The sequence below is a fragment of the Pleurodeles waltl genome, chromosome 7 (assembly GCF_031143425.1).
Source record: "Pleurodeles waltl isolate 20211129_DDA chromosome 7, aPleWal1.hap1.20221129, whole genome shotgun sequence".
Taxonomy (NCBI): Eukaryota; Metazoa; Chordata; class Amphibia; order Caudata; family Salamandridae; genus Pleurodeles; species Pleurodeles waltl.
Window position 1 is genome coordinate 112,668,925 of NC_090446.1, and position 27,455 is coordinate 112,696,379.

The 27,455-nt window shown below is 47.3% G+C and overlaps 1 protein-coding gene across 1 annotated transcript in view; it reads right to left on the reverse strand.

Annotated features, from left to right (window-relative positions):
• The window catches only part of PTK6 (protein tyrosine kinase 6), a 104,704-nt gene extending 77,548 nt beyond the window's left edge, over window positions 1-27,156 (reverse strand). The window contains exon 1 of the mRNA XM_069243208.1: window positions 26,549-27,156. Coding sequence (XP_069099309.1) covers window positions 26,549-26,997 — 449 coding nt within the window. The 5' untranslated portion in view covers window positions 26,998-27,156. The remainder of the gene's footprint in view (window positions 1-26,548) is intronic.
• Between the last annotated feature and the right edge of the window lie 299 nt (window positions 27,157-27,455).

Here is a 27,455-nt window from a genome sequence, read left to right on the forward strand (position 1 = left end):
CTAATCATCCCACTCGAACTCAACCTGCTTCCCCCCCTGGAATATTTAGGTGATCGTCAGGTGAGAAGCCGATGGAGATGTTGGTCCAAGATCTATACCTCTGTAGTCAGCTCACCTCTTCCATATCTTGTGGTGTTAACGGGGGCAACGTCTCGCTTTATATGCTGCTATCTCCTTCCTCATACAGTGATCCATCCCCTTCTTCCATCCTGCTAGGGACAGGGGGGTGCGCCTTCCATTTCCTAGCTATATGTCCTTTTGCCAGTGTCAGTCGTAGATAAACCAAGGTCAGTTTATACTCATCTCCGCTAGGGCATTCCGTGAGATGGAGGAGGGAGAAACAGGGGTCCTTCAGGACCTGCCATGACAGGACCCTACCCATGCTCGTCAGCAGTCCCTGGAAGAATTTATCTGAGGTCCCCGCACGTTCAATGTATGGACTTGTAATGGTTGACACCCCACTCGCCATTTGTAGCACATTTACTGATTTAAACTTGAGACAGAAGAGGACAGCCTTGCAAAGTGAATCATTTGCGAAACGCGTCAGATGGATATTTATCGGAAATCAATATACAAATTATTTGAAACTTTGTTGGAACTATTATTTTGGTATAACATAGAAGATGATTTTGACAGACACTTAAACTTTTTGGTGCCTCTGGCCCGTGCTTAATTTTTAAAAGAAGAAGTTGGGGGGCCCAAAGTTTTTCTCAGAATCCTGTGGCCGGAGCTATCCAACATGGAGGCGATGAACACCGTGGCTGCGTAATCTGGATTCCACCTCATGTCTCTTTAATCCACCACCAGACACACCCTGCCTCTTTATCTCACTCTTGTGGGTCCTTTTTCTCCCATGCTCTCTCCCCTTGTCACTATGTTTCCATCTTCTATTCCTCCTTCTTTCCCTCTTTCGCGTTTTATCCCCTATTGCTCCACAGAAACGTCTAATGAGGAAATATAAATGCAGACTCCCAACAATAAGCGCTGGTGGGACTCAACTACAACCACCGGCTCAAATTAAGCACCATCTCTGGATTGCTTTATAAATATTAAAATAACACCTGGCTGGGGTTCAGTGAACACAACACTGGTCATTCATCTTCATCAACCCCAACCTAATTTTTGCTTTAAGTGAGTAAACCCTTTTGCCAAGGTAAAACGTCTCCAAAGGATAAAACAGAGGTTTGAAGAAGAGTTCCTGGGCACTTACAACACCTGGTGATCACTGCTCACTCGATGCTCATCCGACCCTTCACCGGTGGAATACAAATCCCGAGCACAAACCCAGTACAGTCGGGTTTGACCCAAGATCTAAACAAACTGCAGCAGGAAACAGCTAGAATGAAGTCAACTAAAAGCAACAGGGGAATTTTTTTTAACGAAAATGTGTGTGAAAAGAAAGCAAACGTCAAAAAAAAAAAAAAAAACGCCCGGGGAATGGCCAAAAATAAGTCATGAGAAGCTCTTGACATTTAGAAGGATCCACAGCGTCCTCAATGGTTACCCCGGAGGGCTCCTGGTGAGACTGGTACCATAGCCCAGGAGGCTGGTGCACCTGACACCGGGCCCGGTGTGTCTGCCCCAGTGACGGGCGGATTTCAGCTCATCTCCTCGCCAGCCAGGGAGTGGTGTGGGAGTAAAGCCTACAGTGGGAGAAGTCTGGGGTAGTCTTGGGTGTAACAATGCTGTATTTTACTACCAGAGGTAGTTTGATATTTAGGGTTCTCCCTTTTAGGAGGTTACTCTGCTCATCTAGAACTCTTTATATCAATGTACTCCCGGGGGTGATCTGTTCACATTGGCTTCAAGATGACATACATGTCTCAGCTGCATGTACCTTAACCCACCGAGCTTTCTCACTTGCTGAGCTGGAGCCTGTTCCATTAGATAGCTCTTTCCCCACCCCAAGAGAACTAGAGCTTAACACGGTGACCTGCAGGTTACCTAGTAATCTCATTTCAACCACAGCTTCTTGGCTGGGAGAGGTTTCTAACACGTGAGCTGCAGGTAACACACACACAGATCTCTGCTGCAGGTTTATTAACCCGCCAATCTACCTCAATAAGATTATACTTCACATTACATATGGGTTTCTGGGATTTAAACCGGCGCCCTGCAGATTGTACATGTCGAGCCCTAACCCATCCTACTCCACACACTTTGGACATCAAGCCCAGTGATGGCAAGTTTCCCAAATCCGCACACGAGTAACACACTCAGTCCATGTACTTTCTTTGCAATCTAGTACTTGTAGTTCTGGAGTAATAGTGAAATAACGAGGACTACAGGACCCACAATGCAGAAAAAAAACCTGGACAGAAAGCATGATATTGTCTTGACTTGACAGTGTATCTAGCATTTCCATGGAGATGATATTCTGACTTTATAATCTTAAAGTGAGTAAGCCGCTTCAGCCATTGGTTACATAAGATTCTATAATTTGATTCCACTGGTTGAACTATTACTTAACAAACATCAGTTCGCCACACCTGAATCTGCACTCACACAGAGTTCACGCTCAGTTATCTAATAGGATATGCCTTTTTCTAATGACATACAACAGATTACACACCCATGGAAATTATTGCCCTTCCTAATACCAAATGGGATGGGCGGTATTATGTACTTATTAACATATGAAATTAACACCATGCATCAGTATGAGCACCATATTTGATTGAACACATCTAAAGTGGAGGATAATAAACCTCCTTTTCTAAAATGCATTAAATGCCCTCACTTTAAATATCTGGAGGGAAAATTCACTCCATTGTGATGCAGCCAGGATGAGTGTTACGGGTACCAGGAGCGCAGTATCGGTCCTGGTGCAGGCAAAGAAAATGGCCCCTTGGTCTGCTGTTGGGATAGTAAATACAGTAACTATCTTGGTTCGAGGGTCCTTTCAGGGTTCTGAACCCCGGTGCCACTACACCTGCTGCAGCAATGGTAGCTACGTCCTGTGCTTAATTTGTGCTTGTTGAAATCGGTGCTAAGCACCGGCACTTATTTTTGAGGGCCGGCGCTTATTGTTCTGCCTCAAGTATGTACAGTGAGCAAAATACACATTTGGGAAAGACGGAGGAAGAGAAACACGAAAAAGCTTCACAATGGGGGAAACCAGAAAGCTGCAAGAGTGAGCTGAAGGGTCAGGGAGTGGCTGTAAATGGATTGAAGAGGTCCGAGATGGTTTCGGGATTACGCTGCCTCAGTATTCAGTGTTAGCACATTTAATTGCAGCAGCCGCATGTTTAACAGGAGGGTTTTGAGTACCAGCGCTTTTTAATTTACAAATTAAGCACTAGCTATGCCCATAAAAATACTTCATAATACAACCAACATTCTCGAAAAGTCCTTCGATGCAGGTATGGAGAGTGAGCGTTTTCATCTTGGTATGTTTTTAAAAATCCAGGTGAAATCCGACAGAGATCTCATCATATCCGACTGAGAGCACCTGTACCCAAATATTTACTACAGAATACATTTATTAGGAAGAAAAATCTAACCAAATCTTTCTCCCACAGGAAATAGTCAATTTTTCCATATACTTGTACATCTCTACTGTGTCCCTGACATGGCTTTCCAGGCCTATGTTTCACAATAAGCCTCATAGCCCGCTGTGGAGGAGTACAGTGGTTTTTAAAGACCCGAACCCAAGTTATAGGCCCAAGCCACAGGCGAGGGCCTATAACTAGGGAGAGGGCCTTTAACAGCCAGTATAACCCAAGGCAGAAGGGTTACACCGCTATTAGAACATTCCACCCATTTAGGTAGACTGTTCTAAATTAACCAGGGAATAACATGAAAACAAACATTGGAATGTTGGAGCTCCTGACTCATACCAACTATATAAACCCTGAGCACTCCATTGTCTTTAATGGAGCTCTCAACATTCCAGTGTTCTAATGCTGGATGAACCCATCTGACCTCAAACTCAGTTAATTTTTCGTTCAGTTCCCTGGTGCAGGAACACCCTGGCTGATGTAAACCCATATCTTCTGAGGCATCATGAAACTCTCCAAATTGGATGTTTTATGAGCTCTGAAGGCAAAAATCAGTCATCATTTGTCCATGGAACCTAAAGGATGGCTTTGATTAAGCTTCTAAACAGTGTGGAACTGGAGTGTCCAACGCAGGGCCACTTTTATTTTCAGGATAACTACTATGTAAGAAGTTGACGTGGGCAAATCATAGTCCATTGTTTGTTTGCCTTCTGTGTCACTCTAAGAAGGAACCACCAATATGCAAATCACTCTTGGTCCAATCCTAACTGCCAGACGGGGCAGGTCCCCTCTAAAGGGAAACCCAGACAAGTTTTTGTCTAATTATATGATCTGTGGTGCAGCTCGAATGATAGTTGGTGGTGATATTAAAACAGCTTTCCTTCCATCACCTTGTTATTGGTTGCAGTAGACGGGAATCTTCCTGAACAACACGTTTGGAGCAACGCAGACGTTTCCCACGCAAGCGTAAGCATGCTTGCCGGAACAGCGCATGGCTTTTTCTCTGCCTTGACGACGCATGTGCTGAACTACCCATATGTGTGTTAAGGCAGAGAAAAAGGCAGAGAGGATGCGGTCAGGTAAGTGGGGTTGGGACACGGTTGGGGGGTAGTTTTTAGGGGTGGGGTGGATAAAGGGCTTGGGGTGGGGGTGGTGTGGTTGGGCTTTTTTTTTTTTGGGGTGGCGGTATGTTTTTTTTTTTTAGGGTGGTCAGGTAGGTGGGGTTGGTGTAGGTTAGGGGGTAGTTTTTAGGGGTAGGGGTCGATTAAGGGCTTGGTATGGGCGGTTGGGCTTTTTTTTTAGGGGCGGGTGGGGTAGTTTTGTTTTTATGGTGGGTGGGGTGGTTGGGGTACTTTAAGTATTAGAGGTGGGGTACTTTTGGGCCTTAGGGCGAGTGGGGGAGGTTCGGGGTAGTTTTGTTTTTAGGCGTGGGGGTGGGGAGGTTGGGGTAGTTTTGTTTTTAGGGCAGGTGGGAGGTTGGGGTAGTTTTATTTTTATGGAGGGTCGGTTGTTTTTAGGGCTCGGGGAAGGTTTTAGGGCTCAGGTTGGGTGGGAGGGTGTTGGGTAGTTTTGAATTAAGGGGGCAGGGGTGGCGGGTTGGGGTAGTTTTGTTTTAGGGTGGGTGGGGGGTCAGGAAGGTTTTAGGGGTCAGGGTGGGTGTGGGCATCAGGGTAGTTTTGTTTTTAGGGGCAGGGTGTGGGCATCGGGTAGTATTGTTTTTAGGGGTGGGGTAGGGAGGTCGGGTAGTTTTGTTTTTAAAGTGGATGGGGGTTGGTTGTTTTTAGAGCTGGTGGGGAGAGTCAGTTGTTTTTAAGGTGGGGGGTCAGGGTACTTTAAGTATTAGGGGTGGGGTACTTTTGGGCCTTAGGGTGGTTGAGGGGTCGGGGTAGTTTTGTTTTTAAGGCAGGTGGGGGGATCGGGGTAGTTTAAGTATTAGGGGTGGGGTACTTTTGGGCTTTAGGGCGGGTGGGGGGGTGGCCTGAGAGAACCACGCATGCCGTTCACACATGTCTTGTAAAGGCATGCGTGGTAACAATGTGGTCGTTGTTCCAACCGCGTTGTTAAGACATGCGTGGTTCCCGCATGCTTTGTTCCATCATACATTCGCAGTAGACACTATAGGTGCATGGGCATGCCCAGAGTTTGGTCCTTTGCTCGCTGTGCCACAGGACTAAAAGCTATACCTCAAGACTTAGGCCTATGGAGGCCAAAACCAGGCAGACGTTGCTTGCATCCCCAACTGGAGGGGACCTGGTCTGGGCTTACAGGATGGATGGTTGCTATTGCAGCAAAACCAAGACTATAGTGGGTAAAGAACAATGCACAGGAATGTAGCCCTGTGTTATCGCCAATGGCTAAGATGAATTCAAACAATCTATGCATCTCTTTGTTGTAGATCTATTGATCAGGTAAGAGAATATTGCATCTCTAGGTTTCCAGTGTAAATGAAGCAATACTGGAAACATCCTGATACCTCAGCTTTGTGTGTCTTTTTTTTAGTTTCTATCTGCAATTATTTTTTCACACCTCAGTGTTATTTGTATGCTTTCATTTTTAATAACTGGAAAAAGTAATATGCAACTAATATATTTAACATTTTTTCGCTCAAGAAAACAGTTTTGAAGCCTTAAACACTTGCAGTACTAAACAGGGGCCCGTCTACCACTTTTAAAATTTTGTTCAAAAATCTCATCTATATGTGTTTTTTAACAGTTTACGGCATTAGTGTGCATAGCTTTAGGCCTAGAAGTTAAGATCGAAAGCACGCAGAGACGCTCAGGTGAAGAACCTGTGCGGGCCTCTTTTTCTGTCTGTACTGTGTACGCCAAAATCAGTCATAAAACGGAAAATAGAACCCTTAACAATTGAACTGTCCTCTGCCATTAGCGATGAAGGCTTTACGCAGTCCATTGCAATGTATTCAACCCATCTCTTTTCAAAGGAATGAATGTATGCACAGATTTACTCCATTCTTCTAAGTAGCTCATTCTCCTGCCCGACAGTACAACAGTCGAATGCCCTCCATTAATCTCTGACCAATTGCTGATCACCTGACCTCTACCAGGAACAATTGCCTCTTAACACACGAAGCTTTTAATCAATCGTTCTGGTTGTTTTTACCAAGTCTCTAGCGCCGAGATACCTCTGTGTGCTTGATCGTTCTTCCTCATCCATTGGTTCCCAACGCGGACCACACTCCCCTTTACTCAACCAGCATCACTGTCTAATATGGAAGACTAATAAAATATTTATAAAATGAAATGGCACCGAAACTAAGGGCCAGATGTAGCAAAGGTTTTTACCCATTCTGTGTCTATGGGAAAAAGTGTTCGTACATATGGCCCTAAATTCCTTATCACAGTGCCCAAATCTCCCTCTCGGGTGTCTTCTTGACTCCTCGACCGTCTGTCTATTCTTGGAAATCGGTCTCCTTCATTCTAGACGAAGAGACACAGTTCGATAAAACGTTTTGCAACGTTCAGGTGCCAACATTGCAAAGTTTGTGATCATAACATTGACAAATCGACACTGAAAGGCAGTCGCTCCATAGCCCCAAAAGTATCTTAACAAGCAAACACTTCAAAGTTCAGCCTTTGTCTTAGCTTTCACACTTATTCCACAGGTCCACCCACCCCACTTACGTGGAGGGCAGGGTCGAAGTGGGACAAAAAATAGGCCTGAGCATAAAAAGTAAAAGTGGCCCTCATTAGCCAGCCATATGGCTAAAAACATGACTCACATATGCAAATTATGACAGTTTTGAACTGGTAAAGTCATGCTTTATGAATATTAGGCAACGTATGGGAGATTGCAAGCGTTTGTATTTGCTGAGGCAATGCTCATGGCAATATCAGGGAAATCCACCATAAAAAACGGCCCTTTTGCTGCAGCGGCTCCTCTGCTATGGCGGAGAAGCATCACCCCCCTGCCAGCAGCAGCCGCATAAACTATCTTTATTATTGTTTCATTGTTAAAGGGGTGGGACATTGGGGGTGATGGGGACAAACACACATGTGTGCTGTGCTCCCACCAGCCCGGCACTGTGTTGCCGAGCTAAAGAGAGTAGGCCCAGACTCCCAGTTTGCCTGGGAGCGCCCAGCCAGGTCGCTCCAGCCAATCCTAACACTGCTTTCATGCAGCATTAGGATTAGCCGCAGGGCAGGCTGGGAGCCTGTGCCTCCTGTGACCAGGAAGAAGGAGTGGAAGAGAAGCAGGTAAGCTTTTTATTTTTATTTGTATTTAATGTTTATTCCGCCGTACCCCGCGTGCCGCCCATTCACTCGCAGCGGGCTTCGACTCCCCACCTGGCCATAAAACAGACCTACAAATTGCACAAAAAAAAACTGATCAATACAATGATGTGTCAGACCAGCCCATCGGGCACAGCCTGATTGCCCTATGGGCAGGGCCAGTGTAATTATGCGGCAGGGAAGTGCCAAACTATGTACAAGGGTTGATTTAATTATGCAACAAGAAAAGGCAAATTATGCAGCACATTTTGTAATTGTTTCACTTCATTATTTTGTCATTGTTGGACTTTTGCTTATGCAGGGTCATCCCCAGTCTTTTTGCCTCCTGCCTCCTATTTTTTTCTGACCTGTCGCTGTTGGCTTTTGAACTCTGAGCACTTTCCCACTGCTAACCAGTGCTAAAGTGCATATGCTCTCCGTGTAAATTGTATGTAATTGGTTTATCCATGATTGGCATATTTGATTTACTAGTAAGTCCCTAGTAAGGTGCACTAGAGGTGCCAGGGCCTGTAAATCAAATGCTACTAGTGGCCCGCAGCACTGGTTGTGCCACCCACATAAGTAGCTCTGTAATCATGTCTCAGACCTGCCACTGCAGTGTCTGTGTGTGTATTTTTACACTGTAAATTCGACTTGGCAAGTGTACCCACTTGCCAGGCCTAAACCTTCCCTTTTCTTACATGTAAGGCACCCCTAAGGTAGGCCCTAGGTAGCCCCAAGGGCAGGGTGCAGTGTATGGATAAGGTAGGACATATAGTAATGTGGTTTATATGTCCTGACAGTGAAATACTGCTAAATTCGTTTTTCACTGTTGCAAGGACTGTCTCTCTCATAGGATAATATGGGGGCTACCTTTAAATATGATTAAAGCGTAGATTCCCCTAGAGAGTAGATGGACATGTGGAGTTTGGGGTCCCTGAACTCACAATTTAAAAATACATCTTTTAGTAAAGTTGATTTTAAGATTGTGCGTTTGAGAATGCCACTTTTAGAAAGTGAGCATTTTCTTGCTTAAACCATTCTGTGACTCTGCCTTGTTTGTGGATTCCCTGTCTGGGTCAGTTTGACAGTAGGGTTGTTTTTCACCTCACACCAGACAGTGACACAAAGGGAGCTGGGGTGTAACCTGCATTTCCTGATTAGCCATCTCTGCTAGGAGGGAGGGGTGGAGTGGTCACTCTCATCTGAAAGGACTGTGCCTGCCTCTAACAATGCCGGCTCCAACCCCCTGGTGTGTGTCTGAGGCCTTGCCTGGGCAAGGCAGGATTTCACAAGTAGGTGTGAGTCCCCTTTGAAGAAAGGTGACTTCAAAGACTAAAATGGGTATAAGAAGGGCACCCAAATCTACAGACTTTAGAAACACTTCTGGAATCAAGAGGAACCTCTGCTTGGAGAAGAGCTGTTAGCTGAGGAGGAAGTGCTGCCCTGCCTGTGACTGTGCTTTGTGGAGCTTTCCTGCAGTGCTGCTTCTGCCAGAGTAAGAGGGCAAAGACTGGACTTTGTGTGCCTTCCATCTTGAGAAGAAATCTCCAAGGGCTTGATCTAGAGCTTGCCTCCTGTTGTTTGAAGTCTCAGGGACAGCAAAGACTTCTCTCTGCCAGCACCTGGAGCCTCTGGAGAGACTCCTACTCTGCCCTGTGGTGCCCATCCAGTTCCTGGGACCCTAAAAGGAGAAGCTGGCAGCCTAAAGACAAGAAAATCCACGCACAGAGCGCCGTGCGGGGAAAAGATCGACGCGAATACGATCGGTGGCTGAAAAACGACGCTCGCAGGAAACGCGACCGAAGAATCGACGCACGGAGCAGGAGAAACGACGCGCAGCATCGCTGACGGAGGCTGGGAGATCGCAACCTGCGCGGCTGGATCGTCAACTCATAGTGCGGCTGGATTTTTGACTCGAGTACCGCCGTGCGGAGTTATTTTCGACGCACGCCCGCCCGTGCGGGGTTATTTTTGACGCACACCAGGTACATTTTCACTCTAGCAGCGCTAGTGTGTTTTTAAAACTACTTAAAGACTCTTTTTGATTTTTAATTAATAACTTGACTTGTGTATGGTGGATTTTTGTCGTTTTGGTCTTGTTTTGTTTAGATAAATATTTCCTATTTTTCTAAACCTGTGTTGTGTCATTTTGTAGTGTTTTCATTAAGTTGCTGTGTGTGTTGGTACAAATACTTTACGCCTAGCACTCTGAGGTTAAGCCTACTGCTCTGCCAAGCAACCAAGGGGGTAAGCAGGGGTTAGCTGAGGGTGATTCTCTTTTACCCTGACTAGAGTGAGGGTCTTTGCTTGAACAGGGGGTAACCTGACTGTCAACCAAGGACCCCATTTCTAACATTGGTGATCAGCGGTCGGGATTTGGACTTGTATTTGTACTTGACATACAGTGATTAAGTGTACACTACTGTTTTGATCTCAGACCACTACGTGACCACATACTACTTGTTTGGTGATCTTTTGCTTTTTCTCTTAAGGACTCCTTTTTGTTCTACTTCCATGGTTTTGCTGATCCCTTGACTGATTCTTTTTACTTCATTGGGAACTTATTTTCTGCCTTTGGAACTTTGCACTTGTGACCATCATGTCTCAATCTGGAGATGCAACAGCTGGAGCTGTGTTTGAAATGGAGAAACTGAAGGAGTACTCAGTTGCTCAATTGAAACAGTTCCTTAAAGATCTTGACTGTCCCACTAAGAGCTCCACCAGGGAGGGTGAGCTGCAAAAGGCACAGAGGGCCGGGGTGACAATCAAGAAGGCTGGAGGGCACACAGGGGAGGAGAATGTGGGTGGGGAAGTGCAGAGAATACACAGTGGTGTAGTGGAGGTACCTGTTACGCCTGGGGGAGGGTCCCCAGGAGGGGTAGCAGGGTGTCGTCTAAGGGTCTGACTCCTAAAGATGTGCAGGACAGACAGGCAGAAAGGGTTCGCCGGTTGGAGGCAGAAAAGTTGAGGATGCAAAGGGAGTAAAACAAGTGGGAAAGGGACTTCGAGATACAAAAGATGATTTATGCTTACAAGCTTAAATTGAAACCGCTGGAAGTCATGAGGGCTGAATCCAGCTGGAATGGTGGCAGCAACAATTTTATATCTAGTGCTGCTGAAGAAATGCACATGCCCAGAGATGTGGTGCCCTACTTGAAGGAGGGAGTTAACACACACCAGGAGGTTCAGGGGTATGAGGTAGCTCCAGTGATGCACAGGGTCCCTGAGGTGGATTGGGGAACTGGTATGGGGAGTCATATTCCTACTGGTGGGAAGGACACTCTACTGACTCTAGGTGAGAGTGACAGGGAGAGGGGTTCCCCCCAGGTAGAAGTCCTGGTTATGGAGTGTGAAGACATCCCAGAAGAGTGTGGGTTGAGTGTCAGGGACAGTCAGGTACTGTCTCACCAGTCTCAGGAGGGTGATGTGGGGTGCTTTTTCAAAGCAGAGTCACTGGATGGTTGGGTGAAGGGTACTTTGGTTAATTCATGTGAGGGGCTGAGTGATGTAATTGCTGGAGAGCATATGTCTAGTCCTTATTTTCCAGAGCTATGCCAACACCAGGTGGAGTGTGAGTTCTCTGACCCCAGGGAGCTTACAATGGAGGCAGACCTCTTGGTGAGTACCAGAGAGTCTGAAGAGGCATTTGGGGGTGCCCCTGAGAGGAGTGGTCTAGGTATTTCCCAACCAGGTGAGGTAGGGAAGGAGTGTAGTGTCCCAGGTAGGTCCCAGTGTAGTGGGATGGGCTGAGGTCCAAGGTGCCCGAGATCCGGTCCAGGTCCTGGAGGGTTCCATGAGGGAACACCAGGAGGGGAGCCTAGCCTGTACCATAGGGCCATCTGTTGAGGGAGACCCCACAGTGTCAGGAGAACTTGGGGGGGCGGCTGTAGCCAGCGTCCCACCAGTTCTGGTGTCTGGCAGTACCACTCCTAGTGAGGGGGTGCAGAAGTCCAGACAGAGGGTTGAGAGGGGGTTGCGGACCCCAGTGGAGAACCTGGAGGGTCAGGGGTCAGCTCTGAGAGCAGAGCTCCCCAGGAATGACCTTGGTAAGACCATTTCTGGGTTGGGGGGAATCCAGACTCTGTCAGATGGGCAGAGGTCAGGAGACCTGCGCCAGCCAGACTCTTGTGTGGCCCTTGGGGACAGTGTGTCCCTTGAGGGGGGTAAGTGTGCCCCCCTGGAAGTCCTGGTGTGCCAGGCAGTGGTTCAACCGCAGGGTGGTGACCCTGGGTTGGATGACCAGGTTCAGAGGGTAAACTCTGACCTGGTGGGGGGTAGGTATGCCCCCCAGGAAGTCCTGGGTTGCCAGGCAGTGGTCCAGTCTGTGGGTACAGACCCTGGACTGGAGGATCAGGTGCAGGGGGTAAACCCTGACCTGAAGGGGTGGGCGGTTTGCCCAATCACCCTCCCTGGTGTGATTTCAAGGGGTACTCTCCCTGAGGGGGGGGTGCAGAACCCTGAGAGTAGGGACAGGGGAGAAAGAGCCTCACCCCTGGCCCAACCTGAAGGTACAGACCCCAGGTTGGCGGACCAGTTGCAGGTTAACAGCCCTGCACTGGTGGAAGAATTGTGCAGGACTGCTTCTACAAGCACCCTGACAGTTTTTGACTCTGGGGGTGCCGCTTCGGCAGGGAGGGTACAGAGCCCCAGAGGGGAGGACCAGGGTCAGGTTGTCATCCCTGACCTGGTGGAAGAGAGAGTGGTCAAAGGGTGCCAGGCACCTGGGGCTACCGCCCCCCACTCTCCGCAGTCACAGTGGTTGGAGAGGCCTGAGGTCGGGCTCTCATCCCTGACAGTTGTCCGGGGCCACCGTGGCTTGCGGTCCTGGTGGACAGAGTTGCCCCTGGGGGGGGACGAGAGTCACACCCCGGGGGTGGAGTGGGTAACACCACTGTGTTGGCCCTGGTGGTACTATCTGCCCATTGCAATTCATCTGTGAGCAAAGTAAAGTTAGGTGCTGCACAGATGGTGTCTGTAGATGTGGAGAAGGGTTCCCCCTGGGTTAGCTTAGTGGGCCCTGAGAGTATGGACAGAGGGATCCAACTGGAGTCAGGAAGGCGTAGAACTGGAACATGCCCCTGCTGTTGTGGGCCTGGGTCCTTGTTCTATCGCCCCAATCAGGGAAGTACATCAAGGTATTGATTGTTCTCCCCTGGCTTTAGGCTGGTAGGGGGTCGTGTTGGACTTTTGCTTATGCAGGGTCATCCCCAGTCTTTTTGCCTCCTGCCTCCTATTTTTTTCTGACCTGTCGCTGTTGGCTTTTGAACTCTGAGCACTTTCCCACTGCTAACCAGTGCTAAAGTGCATATGCTCTCCTTGTAAATTGTATGTAATTGGTTTATCCATGATTGGCATATTTGATTTACTAGTAAGTCCCTAGTAAGGTGCACTAGAGGTGCCAGGGCCTGTAAATCAAATGCTACTAGTGGGCCCGCAGCACAGGTTGTGCCACCCACATAAGTAGCTCTGTAATCATGTCTCAGACCTGCCACTGCAGTGTCTGTGTGTGTATTTTTACACTGTAAATTCGACTTGGCAAGTGTACCCACTTGCCAGGCCTAAACCTTCCCTTTTCTTACATGTAAGGCACCCCTAAGGTAGGCCCTAGGTAGCCCCGAGGGCAGGGTGCAGTGTATGGATAAGGTAGGACATATAGTAATGTGGTTTATATGTCCTGACAGTGAAATACTGCTAAATTCGTTTTTCACTGTTGCAAGGACTGTCTCTCTCATAGGATAATATGGGGGCTACCTTTAAATATGATTAAAGCGTAGATTCCCCTAGAGAGTAGATGGACATGTGGAGTTTGGGGTCCCTGAACTCACAATTTAAAAATACATCTTTTAGTAAAGTTGATTTTAAGATTGTGCGTTTGAGAATGCCACTTTTAGAAAGTGAGCATTTTCTTGCTTAAACCATTCTGTGACTCTGCCTTGTTTGTGGATTCCCTGTCTGGGTCAGTTTGACAGTTGGGTTGTTTTTCACCTCACACCAGACAGTGACACAAAGGGAGCTGGGGTGTAACCTGCATTTCCTGATTAGCCATCTCTGCTAGGAGGGAGGGGTGGAGTGGTCACTCTCATCTGAAAGGACTGTGCCTGCCTCTAACAATGCCGGCTCCAACCCCCTGGTGTGTGTCTGAGGCCTTGCCTGGGCAAGGCAGGATTTCACAAGTAGGTGTGAGTCCCCTTTGAAGAAAGGTGACTTCAAAGACTAAAATGGGTATAAGAAGGGCACCCAAATCTACAGACTTTAGAAACACTTCTGGAATCAAGAGGAACCTCTGCCTGGAGAAGAGCTGTTAGCTGAGGAGGAAGTGCTGCCCTGCCTGTGACTGTGCTTTGTGGAGCTTTCCTGCAGTGCTGCTTCTGCCAGAGTAAGAGGGCAAAGACTGGACTTTGTGTGCCTTCCATCTTGAGAAGAAATCTCCAAGGGCTTGATCTAGAGCTTGCCTCCTGTTGTTTGAAGTCTCAGGGACAGCAAAGACTTCTCTCTGCCAGCATCTGGAGCCTCTGGAGAGACTCCTACTCTGCCCTGTGGTGCCCATCCAGTTCCTGGGACCCTGAAAGGAGAAGCTGGCAGCCTAAAGACAAGAAAATCCACGCACAGAGTGCCGTGCGGGGAAAAGATCGACGCGAATCCGATCGGCGGCTGAAAAACGACGCGCCGCCAGCTCCGCGGCTGAGAAACGACGCTCGCAGGAAACGCGACCGAAGAATCGACGCACGGAGCAGGAGAAACGACGCGCAGCATCGCTGACGGAGGCTGGGAGATCGCAACCTGCGCGGCTGGATCGTCAACTCATCGTGCGGCTGGATTTTTGACTCGAGTACCGCCGTGCGGAGTTATTTTCGACGCACGCCCGCCCGTGCGGGGTTATTTTTGACGCACACCAGGTACATTTTCACTCTGGCAGCGCTAGTGTGTTTTTAAAACTACTTAAAGACTCTTTTTGATTTTTAATTAATAACTTGACTTGTGTATGGTGGATTTTTGTCGTTTTGGTCTTGTTTTGTTTAGATAAATATTTCCTATTTTTCTAAACCTGTGTTGTGTCATTTTGTAGTGTTTTCATTAAGTTGCTGTGTGTGTTGGTACAAATACTTTACGCCTAGCACTCTGAGGTTAAGCCTACTGCTCTGCCAAGCTACCAAGGGGGTAAGCAGGGGTTAGCTGAGGGTGATTCTCTTTTACCCTGACTAGAGTGAGGGTCTTTGCTTGAACAGGGGGTAACCTGACTGTCAACCAAGGTCCCCATTTCTAACAGTCATGTTTACACTTAACACTGTCTGGACATTGGTTGCACCTCATTAGCACCAGGTTAATATCTAAATACAGAAATAAGCAACAGAAAGTCGCCAAGTCAACTTTTGCAAAGGCACTTCCACTGTGCGGCAACACGTATTGGTGTGTTTTAAGTAACTTCTGAAACTTTGACCTAGAAACATTTTTTGGGTTAAACTCGGCAGATCATGCAGCAGACGATGAAATATGTGGCAAATGCAACAAATCCATAATTAAGAGAAAAACGCCGCAGCCACACAATCGTTCCCCGCCCCAGGAGCTACAGTCACTGATTATCAGGGCCCTGTGTAAACTGGAAAAAACTGTGCACTTAAAAATAAACTCAAATCAAGCAGTGCATACTAGCAGGAGAACAACGAGCAGCAACCTTTGCAGCTCCAGGGACTTGCACTAAATCACCAGAAGGGACACTCCGGCACAGCTCTGGTTTCACTTCTACAAGGAAATAATTCTCATTTATTTGTTTCCGCCAAAGATGAAAGAGCCTGTCCTACTTTACCTAGGTCTCCAGAGATGTCAAAGGCTTTGTAGGACTATCACTGGAATTTCCCCCCTTTTCGACATTGGTTCTGAATAAATCAGTTGGCTCACATAACAAATGTTTACCAAATACTCTGCGTGGAACCCAATACAGGTGCACCCATGTCTCCAACCCAATAAACAGCCATTTGTTGAGCTTTCTTGTGACAGTTCCCCTGGTCGTAAGACAAGTCTGCCTCTGAGTTACTGTTGTTGCCATGGAGGGGCCGAGAATAGCAGTGGAATCGGGACGGTAGCCAGGTACGGGACCCCATCACTGGATTAGCTAATGCTCACTTGCGCTGCCCTGGATTGGCTAGGATTCGCAGGGTTTGACAAATTTTGAACATTAAGGGCCAGATGTAGGTAAAAAAAAAATTGCGACTTGCAATTTGCGAGTCATACCGACTCGCAATTTGAGGATGTGCATCGCGTTAGGCCTTTTGCATGTCGTTAACTGCGTTTTTCACAGTTTGCGACGTGCAAAAGGCTTCCTACATCTGGCCCTAACTCCCCAAAATAATACATTTTCCGAAAGAAGTCGCAAAATAGGACATTACTTTCAGGGAATATGTAGTCTGGTTCTTTCACTTCGCATTTTTTATCTTTTTTTTAACAATAAGCTTCATGTATTTTGTCTTGCGTCACAGCTGAATCTCTTTTGCTGGCCTAATCGGAAACACGGTCCCATTATACAACATGATATTGAATAAGTAATCATTATTAGATCTGCCATGCATTGGCGCCTGCAGCATTCACAGCTTTCAATATTTTATTGTATACATATTCCTATGGGCTTTAGTTCACTTTTCTACAGCTACTGGCTTCTTTGGCTCAGGAACCTTCATTGTCAATGACATCTATGGCCAGTCAATGGGAGTGTTTTGTTCCCCCTTTGTTTTTATTGACTATTTGGATGTATTCTTCAGCTTCTACTGGAATGTATGAGGGATTATTTAAGAGAAAAAAGAACATTCTGTCTTCACACATCTATTTCCTTATTGCACTTATCCAATAAGATACCTTTTAAGTCAAGTACTTTTATATATTATACATTATATATGGGATAAAGTACTACCTACTGTATGTTATAAGGATACTGCAAGTCGAAGAGGAGTTCCATAGCCATATCGAAGAACACGTCCGGAGACTGAGTTCCTTTATAAGATTATGGAATTCCGAGATGGCTTGTAATATCTTTATCATGCGAATCAGGGGGTACTTTATCCAGTATAATACATGGTCACACCACCACCTTTTCCACAAACCACTTTAAATATAGGTGCGTAGCTCTTTCTTATGAAAGATAGAGCAGGTTTGCAAACAAAGAGTAAATATAAATCCTCTTGTGCAAAATTAAAGCACACCTGGTAGTTATTTGTTGCAAACAGATATTAGAAACAGTTCAATACAAATCAATTAAAAAACAAATTGCACTAACTTGGAATTTGTAGAAATATGCAGAAAGATTCTAGCTTTTCTCTAACTATCTAAGACGTGCAAAAAATAAACATTTTCTCTCTGCTTGTCACTGTAAACTAAAAAATAGAACAAAAGAAAAAAAAGCAATGTGCGGTTTTAGGTGCTTTAAAACAACTGCTTCAATTATGCTCCACGACCTGCATTTCCCCTTGGTTACTGGCTCTGGCAGCAGGCATTGTGACATCAAAAACTCGACTGTAATAATTTATAACAGTCGAGTTCTCACACCTTCTCTTCATAATCAGTGGCTGGGTGAGTCACAAACCACAGATTATAAAGAAACAAGAGACGCGTGTTTATACAGGGATCACATAATCCCATGCATTACACTAAACTATATGGGCTTTTAGCAGGCCCTTTTATCCATTGATCTGCTGTTCTATGATTCATATTTGCCTTCCGCCTTTCACATCATACAAGTATATACTATAGGGTTTGTGTAAATCTACTTCAGCAAAAAGTAGCTCCTTTGAGCTCCAGAGACTACTGTAGCAATAGGTCCTTTTTTTGAGAAAAAAAACAAACAAAATATCACTTTGTCGTTTAGTCAGTTCTTTTTCAACATTGGCGAGGGATCAGCATTTTCCCCAACGCTGGGAAGAGGCCACTTGCTTCTTGTCAGATGCATTCATGAAATGTATAATTTTAGCAAACAAAACATCTAAAGTACTGCATAAATATGCATCTGCATGAATTGGCACTCATTTTTTTATTTACTTTAATATAAACACCATATAAAAATGGCTGCCTACGTGGGCATATGCCTACTCAAGGGCTTTGCCAATATTTGGTTTTAAATGTGGGATATGCATTCATAATTCGATCATCAGAGGCGTATTAATAGTCTTGGATTATAATTAAAACCTAAAAATGTACTACTATTTAACTGTAAAATACAGACTCTGGCCTTAGCTCAGCAGAGATCCACCCCGCACAGGTTGTCATTCATAATGCTTACATTTCTCAAATCCCCAGCCATAACTCGGCTTAAACCCTACACACGCTTCATTGGAATAGCCTCAGTGCACAACCTTTTCTGTGCAAAGTCTAGAATTTGGACCAGGTCCCCTCCAGTTGGGGATGCAAAGTCTAGCCCTCGTCTGGTTGTTATACACAGAACCTTCCCTGCTTGAAGTGAATACTTTGATTTAGTCGGATGGAGCTCAATGTTTACTTTAAATTGTTTGCAATGCATGTCCTCTGCCTGGAGTTGGCTGTAACTCATGGTTCAAACATTAGACTTGTAGATATTCCCTGCTGCCTGGGCTGGCTGTTGTTTACACACCACTTAGAAGGGGGTTTTCCAATAGCACAGGAGGCACTGGTAACTCTCCAGCTACCTGTGAGTAACTGGCTACTCGTACCCCGACCTAGGTGAAAGAAAAGCTTTTGTTTGGTTGAATTAAGTATTCTTCCAAAATTGAAAAGGATGTATTTAAAATAAAAAATGTGTGTATTTTCGGAACCTATAGCTGATGTTTATTTAAGGCTGACATTTAAATGGTACTTCAGTCTGCGTTGGGGAGTCTTTCTATGGATATTGATATTCGATCTTAAGTGCCATGGGCATTGTGTGCTGTGACATGTAGAGGTATTCAAAATTAAAACTGATAAGGCTTTTTTGGACGTTTCTGCCGGTGACCTTGCCTGATACACTGAGGTGGTCCCTCCTAGTAATTCTACTCGCAATGGTCACGAGTGGAATCTTGCCTGAAATGGTCGCCTTTGCAACAGAAAATTTGGGTTATTGGCTCAGAGTGATTTCTAATGAATGAAATCAGCTCTTAGTATGCAAAGGGGTGAAAAGAGCTGGGTTAGAATTTGCTCAACTCACAGCTACTGTTTTGAATTCTCAAGAGTTTCGTAGAGAAGAGTGGAATGTCGTGGAGTAGAGTGGAGTGTCGTGGATTAGAGTGGAATGTTGTGTCGTAGAGTGGAGTGTCATGGATTAGAGTGGAATATCGTGGAGTAGAGTGGAGTGTCGTGGAGTAGAGTGGAATGTCGTGGAGTAGAGTGGAGGGTCGTGGATTAGAGTGGAATGTCGTGGAGTGGAGTGGAGTGTCATGGATTAGAGTGGAATGTCGTTGAGTAGAGTGGAATGTCGTGTAGTAGAGTGTCGTGTCGTGGATTAGAGTGGAATATCGTGGAGTAGAGTGGAATGTCGTGGAGTAGAGTGGAGTGCAGTGGAATAGAGTGGAGTGGTGTCAAGTGGAGTGGCATAGAGAGGAGTAGTGTCGTTCAGTGGAGTGGCAGAGTAAGTAGAGCAGGGTGGCATAAAGTGGAGCAGAGTGGAGTGGTGTAGAGTGTTGCAGAGCGGAGTGACATACAGTGGAGTAAAGTGTGAGAGTAGAGGGACGTGGAGTAGAGTGTCAGAGTGGAGTAGCACAGAGTGGAGAAGAGTGTCAGAGTGGAGTGGGGTAGAGTGGAGTGTCATCAAGTAGAGAGTCAGAGTGGAGTTTTGGGCCACAGAGTGGAGTGAAGTAAAGTGTCAGAGTGGAGTAGAATGTGGTAGAGTGGAGGGGTGTAGAGTCAAGGGATGTAGAGTTGAGGGAAAGAGTAGAGTGGAGTAAAGATTGTATAGTGGAGGAGAATAGAGTGTTGTGGACCTGGTGTAGAGAGAAGTTGAGTGCCATAGACTGGAGTGGCATAGAGTGGAGTGGTGGGGCCTAGAGTGAAGTGGAGTAGAGTGTCAGGGTGGAGCGGCACCAAGTGGAGTAGAGTGTCTTAGAGTGAAGTGTTGTAGAGTAGAGAGTCACACATTGGAGTGTTATAGAATGAGTGGCATAGAGTGGCGTGGAGGAGTGCAGAGTGTTGTGGAGTACTGCCATTAGCGACACCACACTGGGTTGTAACAAGCATTTCATTTTCACAGATATTCAGTTTTACTGATAAAGCTACACAGTGCACCAACGACAATGTGTGGAAATGGTGTCAGTGATTTGTTTTGATCATATTATAATATTTATTTCCAGCACACTTCAGGATTTCAAAAACATGTGCTTCATTTTTCCTTTCCCAATTCTGATATCTTCTGAAATATTTGCAGTTAATTTATAGACATTTTACTGTATTGTGTGCTGAAAAAAATATTTTTCTTTCACACCCCAAGATTGTCAGATAAAGCCTCTCACTTTGAAGTCAAAGAAAGAAAAGTAAACACCATGCTTCCTCGGAAGACAGGGCCTGACATCTGACTTCTGCTTGAAATGCACAGCAAATGTGAAAAGATAGGAGCAAAATGTAAAGGCCTGTTTACAGAACGCAAGCACTTGTAGAACAATAAAATAAACAGACTATGATCTACCGGAGGGAGCAAAAACATGCTGGTAACTCTAAAACAAATAATGCCAGCAAATAGAAAGCAAGTAAATGTAAGTTACAAAGCTAATGGTAAGCAATGGGTGGAATGAATTCTTAGTTCAGGTTGCAGAATGTCCCCAGGAAGTCTTTAGCAACCAGACAGCTGTGCTGTCTGTTAGGTTCCCAATTAAAATGTAAATTAAATGGAGGGAGAGGGTGCGAGAGATGTGTGCACACTAACCAACTGATAGCAGGTCTTGAAAATACCAACAAATTAAAGATAAGAAGTTAGAATAAAAACCAGACAAGGTGATGTGAATTGCAGTCCAAGGGAAAGACTATCAATTTGAAGCAATGAAAGAAGAATGGTTAAAAATCACAGCCATGTCTTGGATTGGTTGACATTGTGCACCTCTGCCTTAGATTTGATGAAATTCATGCATTGTGGATTGGATTGATTGTAATCGCATGACTTTCCTTGAGTCACATATTTCCTATGATGGATAGGCTTGAAAATACAGCCAAAATCAAAATCAAATCAGGGGATTTGTTGAGCACAACTACTCACCCGTAAGGGTCTCAAGCCGCTGAGGGGGTTTGTCCTCTGTGCTTCAGTTGAAGTGTCAGGTTTTAAGGTCCTTCCTGAACTGAGGTAATGAAGGTGACTGACTGAGGTGCAGAGGCAAGGCGTTCCAGCTCTTTGCCCTGAGGTAGGCGAAGGATCTTCCTCTAGCTGAGGTCTTCCATATGCGGGGTACGGTGGCTAGTGCCTGCTGAGCAGAGAAGTCTGGTGGAGGAGTAGAAGGTGATGCTATGGTTGAGGTAGGTGGGTCCTAGGTCATGGAGGGCCTTGTATGTGTGGATGAGGAGTTTAAAGTTGATTCTTTTCTCAAAAGAATGCCAGTCGAGGTCTCTTAGGTGATTGGCGATGTGTTCATGGTGGGAAACATGCAGGATAAGTCTGGCGGATGTGTTTTGGATGTGCTGTAGTTTCTTCTTGGTGGTGCCGGCATAGAGGGCGTAGCCATAGTCGGGTCTGCTGGTAACCAGACCATGGGTTACAGTTCTGCGGCAGTCCTTTGGTTCCATTAGTAGATCTTCCGGAGAAGTCAAAGTGTGTGAAAACAGAAGGATGCAACTGACTTCACTTGGTGGGTCATGGTGAGGGATGAATCCAGGATGAAACCAAGGGTGTGTGCATGGTTTGTTGGGGTGGGAGGGTGGTGTGGGGGGGGGTGTATGGCCACCAGGAGTCAACCCTGGCTGATATGGAGGGTCCCAGGATGAGCATCTCGGTTTTGTCAGAGTTGATCTTGAGGCAGCTCTCCTTCATCCAGGAGGCGACGGCTTCCATCCCATTGTAGAAATTCTTCTTGGCAGTTGTGGGGTTTCCGGATAGTGAAATGATCCGCTGGGTGTTGTTGGCATGGGAAACAATGTCAGCCCATAGTTCCTGATGATGGATGCGAGCGGGGGTATGTAAATGTTAAAGAGTGTGGGGCTCAGGGAGGAGCCCTGTGGAACTCCACAACTGATCTCCGTAGGTTCTGACAAGTAAGGTGGGAGTCTAACTCTGTGTTCTGCCAGACAGGGCCCTCCCGCGGATGCCAGCTGTGTTTAGTCTGGAGCAGAGGGCGTGGTGCGAAACTGTGTCAAAGGCAGCCGATAGGTCCAGTAGGTTGAGGACTGCTGTAGGCCGAGGCTGAGGAGTGAGTGGATGTCATCTGTGGCAGCGAGGATGGCGGTCTCTGTGCTATGGTTGCTCCAGAAACCTGATTGGTAGATGTCCAAGATGTTGTTGTCTTCGATGTGCTTACAGAGCTGTGTGTTGATGACATTTTCAATGAACTAGGCTTGAAAAGGCATCAGAGAGATGGGGTTGTAGTTCTTGAGGTCCAGGGAGCCGGCCGTGGGTTTCTTCAGGACAAGGCGGATCTCTGCATGCTTCCAGACCTCGGGGAAGGTAGCTGTATCTATAAAAAAGTTGAGGGTGTGGCGGAGCTTGGGTGCTATGGAGGTGTTGGTTTTGTGGAAAATGTGGTGAGAGCAGGGGTCCGTAGGCGCTCCAGAGTGGATGCTGCTCATGATAGAGCAGGTATCGTCTGTGGTGAGGGTAGTTCAGCGGTGGAGGATCTGTGACGGTTCAGAGGGTCAGAGCTAGGGGGTTGTTGGAGGACTCGGAGAGTCCTGGGGTCCGAAGCTGTCGTATAGGTCTTTGATTTTTCGGTTGAAGAAGCTGGCTAGTCTGTCGCAGAGGTATTGAGATGGAGGGATGTTTGCCATTTCCGATTGGGATTTGGCAAATTCTTTGACCACGGTTAAGAGCTCTTTGGTGTTGTGTGCAGTGGCACTGATATGGTCCTGCAGGGCGACTTTCCTGGTGGCTCTTATCAGGTGTGGGGTAGGATTTGATTGCAGCTTTGAAGGCCTCGAAGTCTTCCAGAGGCTTGCTGTTTCTCTAGCCATCTGCAGGTGCGCCTGGAGTCCTGGAGTGCAAGGGAGAACCAGTTGACCTTCTTGAGGTGGTGTTTAGCTGAGGTCTTTCGGAGAGGTGCTAGGGTGTTGGCACATTCAGAGATCCATTGGTGGAAGTTTCATGCTGAGATGTTAGCTTCTGTATTGAGGGGCGGGGAAGACTTGCTAAGGGAGTTGGTGAGCGCTTTCTCTGTGATCTGCTTCCATTTTCTGCTTTGGGCTCGGAGTGTGCAGAGGTGGATGGTCAGTGTGATGGTGGTGAAATAAATGCAGTGGTGGTCAGCCGGGGGAAGATTGGAGGTGTTCTTGACAGTGATGTTGTTGCTGGTGGAAAAAATGGCATTGAGTGTGTGTTCATCAATGTGTATTGGCGAGGTAACCAGTTACTGTAATCCTATTGAGGTGAAGTTCTCAAGCAGGGAAGCAGTGTTGATGTTGTTGCAGTTGTCGATGTGGTAGTTGAGGACACGAGGAGGAAGTAGTTTGTGGAGTTGAGTGTGTGGGGAAAAATTATGTCGACAATGGAGTTACTGAAGGCTGGACGGGGGCCGGGTAGCCTGTAGATGAAGGTGTCGCGGAAGGTAGACTTGGGGGTGGCGTGGATCGGGAAATGGAGGTGTCCATGAGGAGGGAGTGCTCTTCAGCGTTAGTTGTCAGGGGATGGTGGATTTGTGTATAATGGCCAGTCTGTCGCCTGGGCGAGAAGGCCGGTCTTTACGGAGCAGTTTGTTGTCCCTGGGGATGGCGATGTCCGGTGCTGACGCTGGGTTTGTCCGTGTTTTGGTGAGAAAGGCAATGTCCAGGTGGGAGGAGTCTAGTTGGTCCCAGAGTTCTAAGGCATGATTCTGGAGGAAGCAAATGGTGAGGAGGCTGCAGCTGAGGTGCTCCGGGTTCGTGTTCGATGTCTCAGTGGCGGGAGGGTCCAGTGCATGGTGTAGGGTAAGCTTACGGTGGCAGTAGCAGCAGGAGAATGGTCCCTGGGTGATGTGAAATGGCAGGCAATGAGGCGTCCTGTGTTCAGCGCGTGGAGGACCTACGCGCTGTAGCGATGGAAAGCCAGAGGATCAGGGTTTGTGGCGCTGTGCGCAGTCCAGGCGCAGACGGCCTTGCCTTTGGTGTGCCTTCGGCGTGCCGACGGCGCGTCTGCTGCACAGCCGCACAGCAGTTGCCATTAGGAAGGAGAGGGAGGAGGGAAGGTCCGGTCAGCTGGGAGGTGGGAGGGGCCGCAGAGGCAGCAGCGGCAAGGAAACAGAGCGCGAGGAGAGTGAAAGGAGAGAGAAGGAGACAAGAAAGAAAAAGAAAAAGAAAAATGATGCAAAAAAAGAAAAATAACGATTACAGAAAATAAGCAAAAGTAAAGGTGACTGAAGGATACTTACACACAGATTGCCAGTAGGCCACCAGGGATGAGGCGCAGGGGGAGCCTGCGGGTGGAGGTGGGCCTCGAACGGAGAGTCAGGTAGGCTCTCAGTTCGAACGCAGCAGAGGCAGCAGCAACAGGTTGGGATGCGCAGAGGAGAGCGAGCCGACGCTGACCAGGAGGTCAGAGGTGTCTGCTCCTCTGTCACTGGATTGGATCGTTGATATCCACCAGGTGTGTCTTGGAATGCTAGAAATGGTTCTCACCCTAATGTCACTCACTTGTTCTTCACAGACTGCTCAGCGTTAGATTAATGCTAATCCATTCCACACCATTCTCAGTCTGTAAAATATAACTGGGATTGACAACAGCAGATCAATGGAAGTTTCAGAATTGTACAAAAAGGGCACCCATTTCCATGCTATAAATTAGAAGAAGCTGTATACATGCTGCTCACTTAAAATTACACGTTGACTGATCAATCTTTGTTGATTTATTTTACATTTTTCAATTTCCATCTCAGAATATCACAGAAGTAGTCAAGGTCATGTTGATTTCCGTTTATATTAACATAGAAAATGGCATTCCTAGCCTCAGCCACATCTCAGCTACAGTGCTAAGTGATAAAATTTGGAAGGAAATCTTAAAGGCAACGTTAAATATAGGTATAACCACTGCGAAGTTTCAAAGTCCACAGCCTTGAGCTAATAATGAGACTGAGTCTGGGGTGTCCACTCCCGAGTCCTACAGCGGTTGTTCACGGAGTATTAACTGCACCGCCGGATAGAAGTGACCAATTTGGAGTCCAACGTACACATCCCTGTGTTAGACCTACACCACCTCCTAATGCAGATTAGCCCAGAGCATGCAGACTAAACCAGTGGTTCCCACCCTTTTGACTTTGGTGGACCCCCACTTTATCAATACTGGAACCCAGGGACCCCCACTGCATCATTATTGGAAACCAAGGACCCCGCACTGAGTCATTAGTGAAAGTTGGGGACCTAATCTGTAAAAATTATTACATTTTCTAAGCAGTCGCGGACCTCCTGAGGATGCTTCGCGGAACCCCCAGGGGTCCCGGACCACAGGTTGGGAACCACTGGTCTAAACTACATAATTTCTCATGGTGTGAAAGAAATGCACAATCCCCCCGAGAGTCGATGGACATCTGGTCTCAGCTGTCCCCGCCTCTGCTCTGTCCTTCTTAGCGTTGACAAGCATTGGTGGACTTTCGACTCTCTCCTATTTGGAGGCAATGGTGGGCATGTTACCTCAACTTCCTCATCCTCAGATCTCTCCTTCTTAGAGCTAGCCCGCACTGGTGGGTAGGTAGGCTCAACTACCACCTCCCAGACCCTCTCCTAGCAGTGTCTAGCATTGGCCATGACTTGACAGTCACAGCTACACACCCTTCAAAGAGGCACATCCGAGGTATGAAACCTCAATTAGACAGACTCTGAAAGCACTCTCAGGCGAGCCCCTCTTCCCCCCTCCCTTCCTAGGGAAGACATGACTGAAAACCCACAGACCCCCTCACCTTTAAATGCTGGAATGCTAGTCGGAAACATGTCTGAAGGGCCTACGTAAAGACAACCCTCTCTCACCTCTCAGGTAACCAGGAGAGAAACACAGAAACCTGAAGGAGAAGGCCCTGCCGTCCCAAAATGTGAGCCAGAATTCGATGGAATCAGACATGTGGTTGTCAGACCACCACAAGCATATGTGTCCTTCCTGTAGGCAGGTAGATAGTGTGTATTCGGCGACTGATAGGTTTGCCGCATAATTGTTATTTGCCAGTCTCGCTCCAAAATCCACTTTTGCCACACAATATGCAGATTACAATAAAAAGTTCGTATTTCTAACCAGTCGAATTTTAATTAAAAACTGCCGCACGTGGTGCTGCGCAGTGACAGGCTCTTTGTAAATGTTATTGGTCACATTTAGGCTGAGTATCGTATTGTAATTTGTATGAATGTTAAATGATGTATTACGAGGTGAGACTTTTGCCCAGACAGCACTAATAAGTGTTAAAGCTATGAACTACGAAATAATACTGCTATATATTGCGATTCGTAATTTCCCTTGCCCTTTTGTCTTTTGACAGTATTCGTCCTCCAATCAGCATATAACCAGAAGCCCTTCTGTAAGGCACGTTTCCCTTCCAGGAAGACATGCTCATCATCCTTTCATCATTCCAGTGGTGCTAAAAAGGACTGCAATTACTCTGAGAAATCACGCCAGCTATCATTACAGCTACAGGGTTCGGGTGGAGTTTGCTGTGCCTGGCTGAAAGTGCAAGGAATAGGAGTTTCACCACTGTTACGGTCACTAAACGCACAGCGCCTAGAAGCGCACACAGACGCGCTACTCACGGCTCGGTGTCCCCGGTCTCTTGCTCGGCCAGGTAGTTCCGAGGCACGTAGCCCACTCTGCCGCTGCGCCTGCCCGCCTCGTCCACGACCTCGGCCTTCCACCAGTCGCCTTGCTCCTCCAGCAGGAGCAGGAGCTCCCCGGCCCTGAAGCTGACCTCCTCCTCCGTCCGGGCCTGGAAGTCCCAGAGGCTGACGTAGAGCTGGCCGAACGCGGCTCTCATCTCCGCGGGTGTCCGCGTCGCGCGTGAGGGGGTGGCGGGTGTCCGCTCCACGCGTGACGGGGTGACGGGCGTGATAGCCGCGGACACCGTTCTCTGCGGTGGTGTGGGGGTCTCCTTATCCCACGCGCCCGGGTTCACGATGACCACATCGCGGGGGTATTTATTAGTTCCCTCATCCCTGCAGCTCCTGCAGCACCACCGGGGGCAGCGGGCACAGAGCCTCTCCATGGCGGGGGGGCGTCAGGGTGAGATTACATGACCCGCCAGCTGGATGCCCCGTCTGTAAGGGGGCGTATGCGAGTCTCTGCCCAGGTCACTCTCAGGGCCGGCAGGGACTGTGCGCTGCTGCACCTGTCCTCATGCCCCGTGGACGTCTCTGCCAAAGACACTTCCTCATTCTTCAGGTCCAAGGGTTTCTCACTCGGCAAGTTCCGCCTCCCTGGCAGAGGCGCCAGCACTACGAGGAAGGAAGGAAAGATTTAGTCAAGTTTTTGACAACCTTGCAAAGAAAGAGCGACTAAAGTTCTTAGCTAGAGCCCTTAAGGCAGCGAAGTCAGCACTGATACGGGAACACACCTGAGAGGGCGGGAAATCACCCCCAGAACACCCAGCCACCCGTGCCAAGACATCTGCAAGGCAACTTTCATAACTAACAGACGGGCTCAACCTGACTTCATGTTACCGGG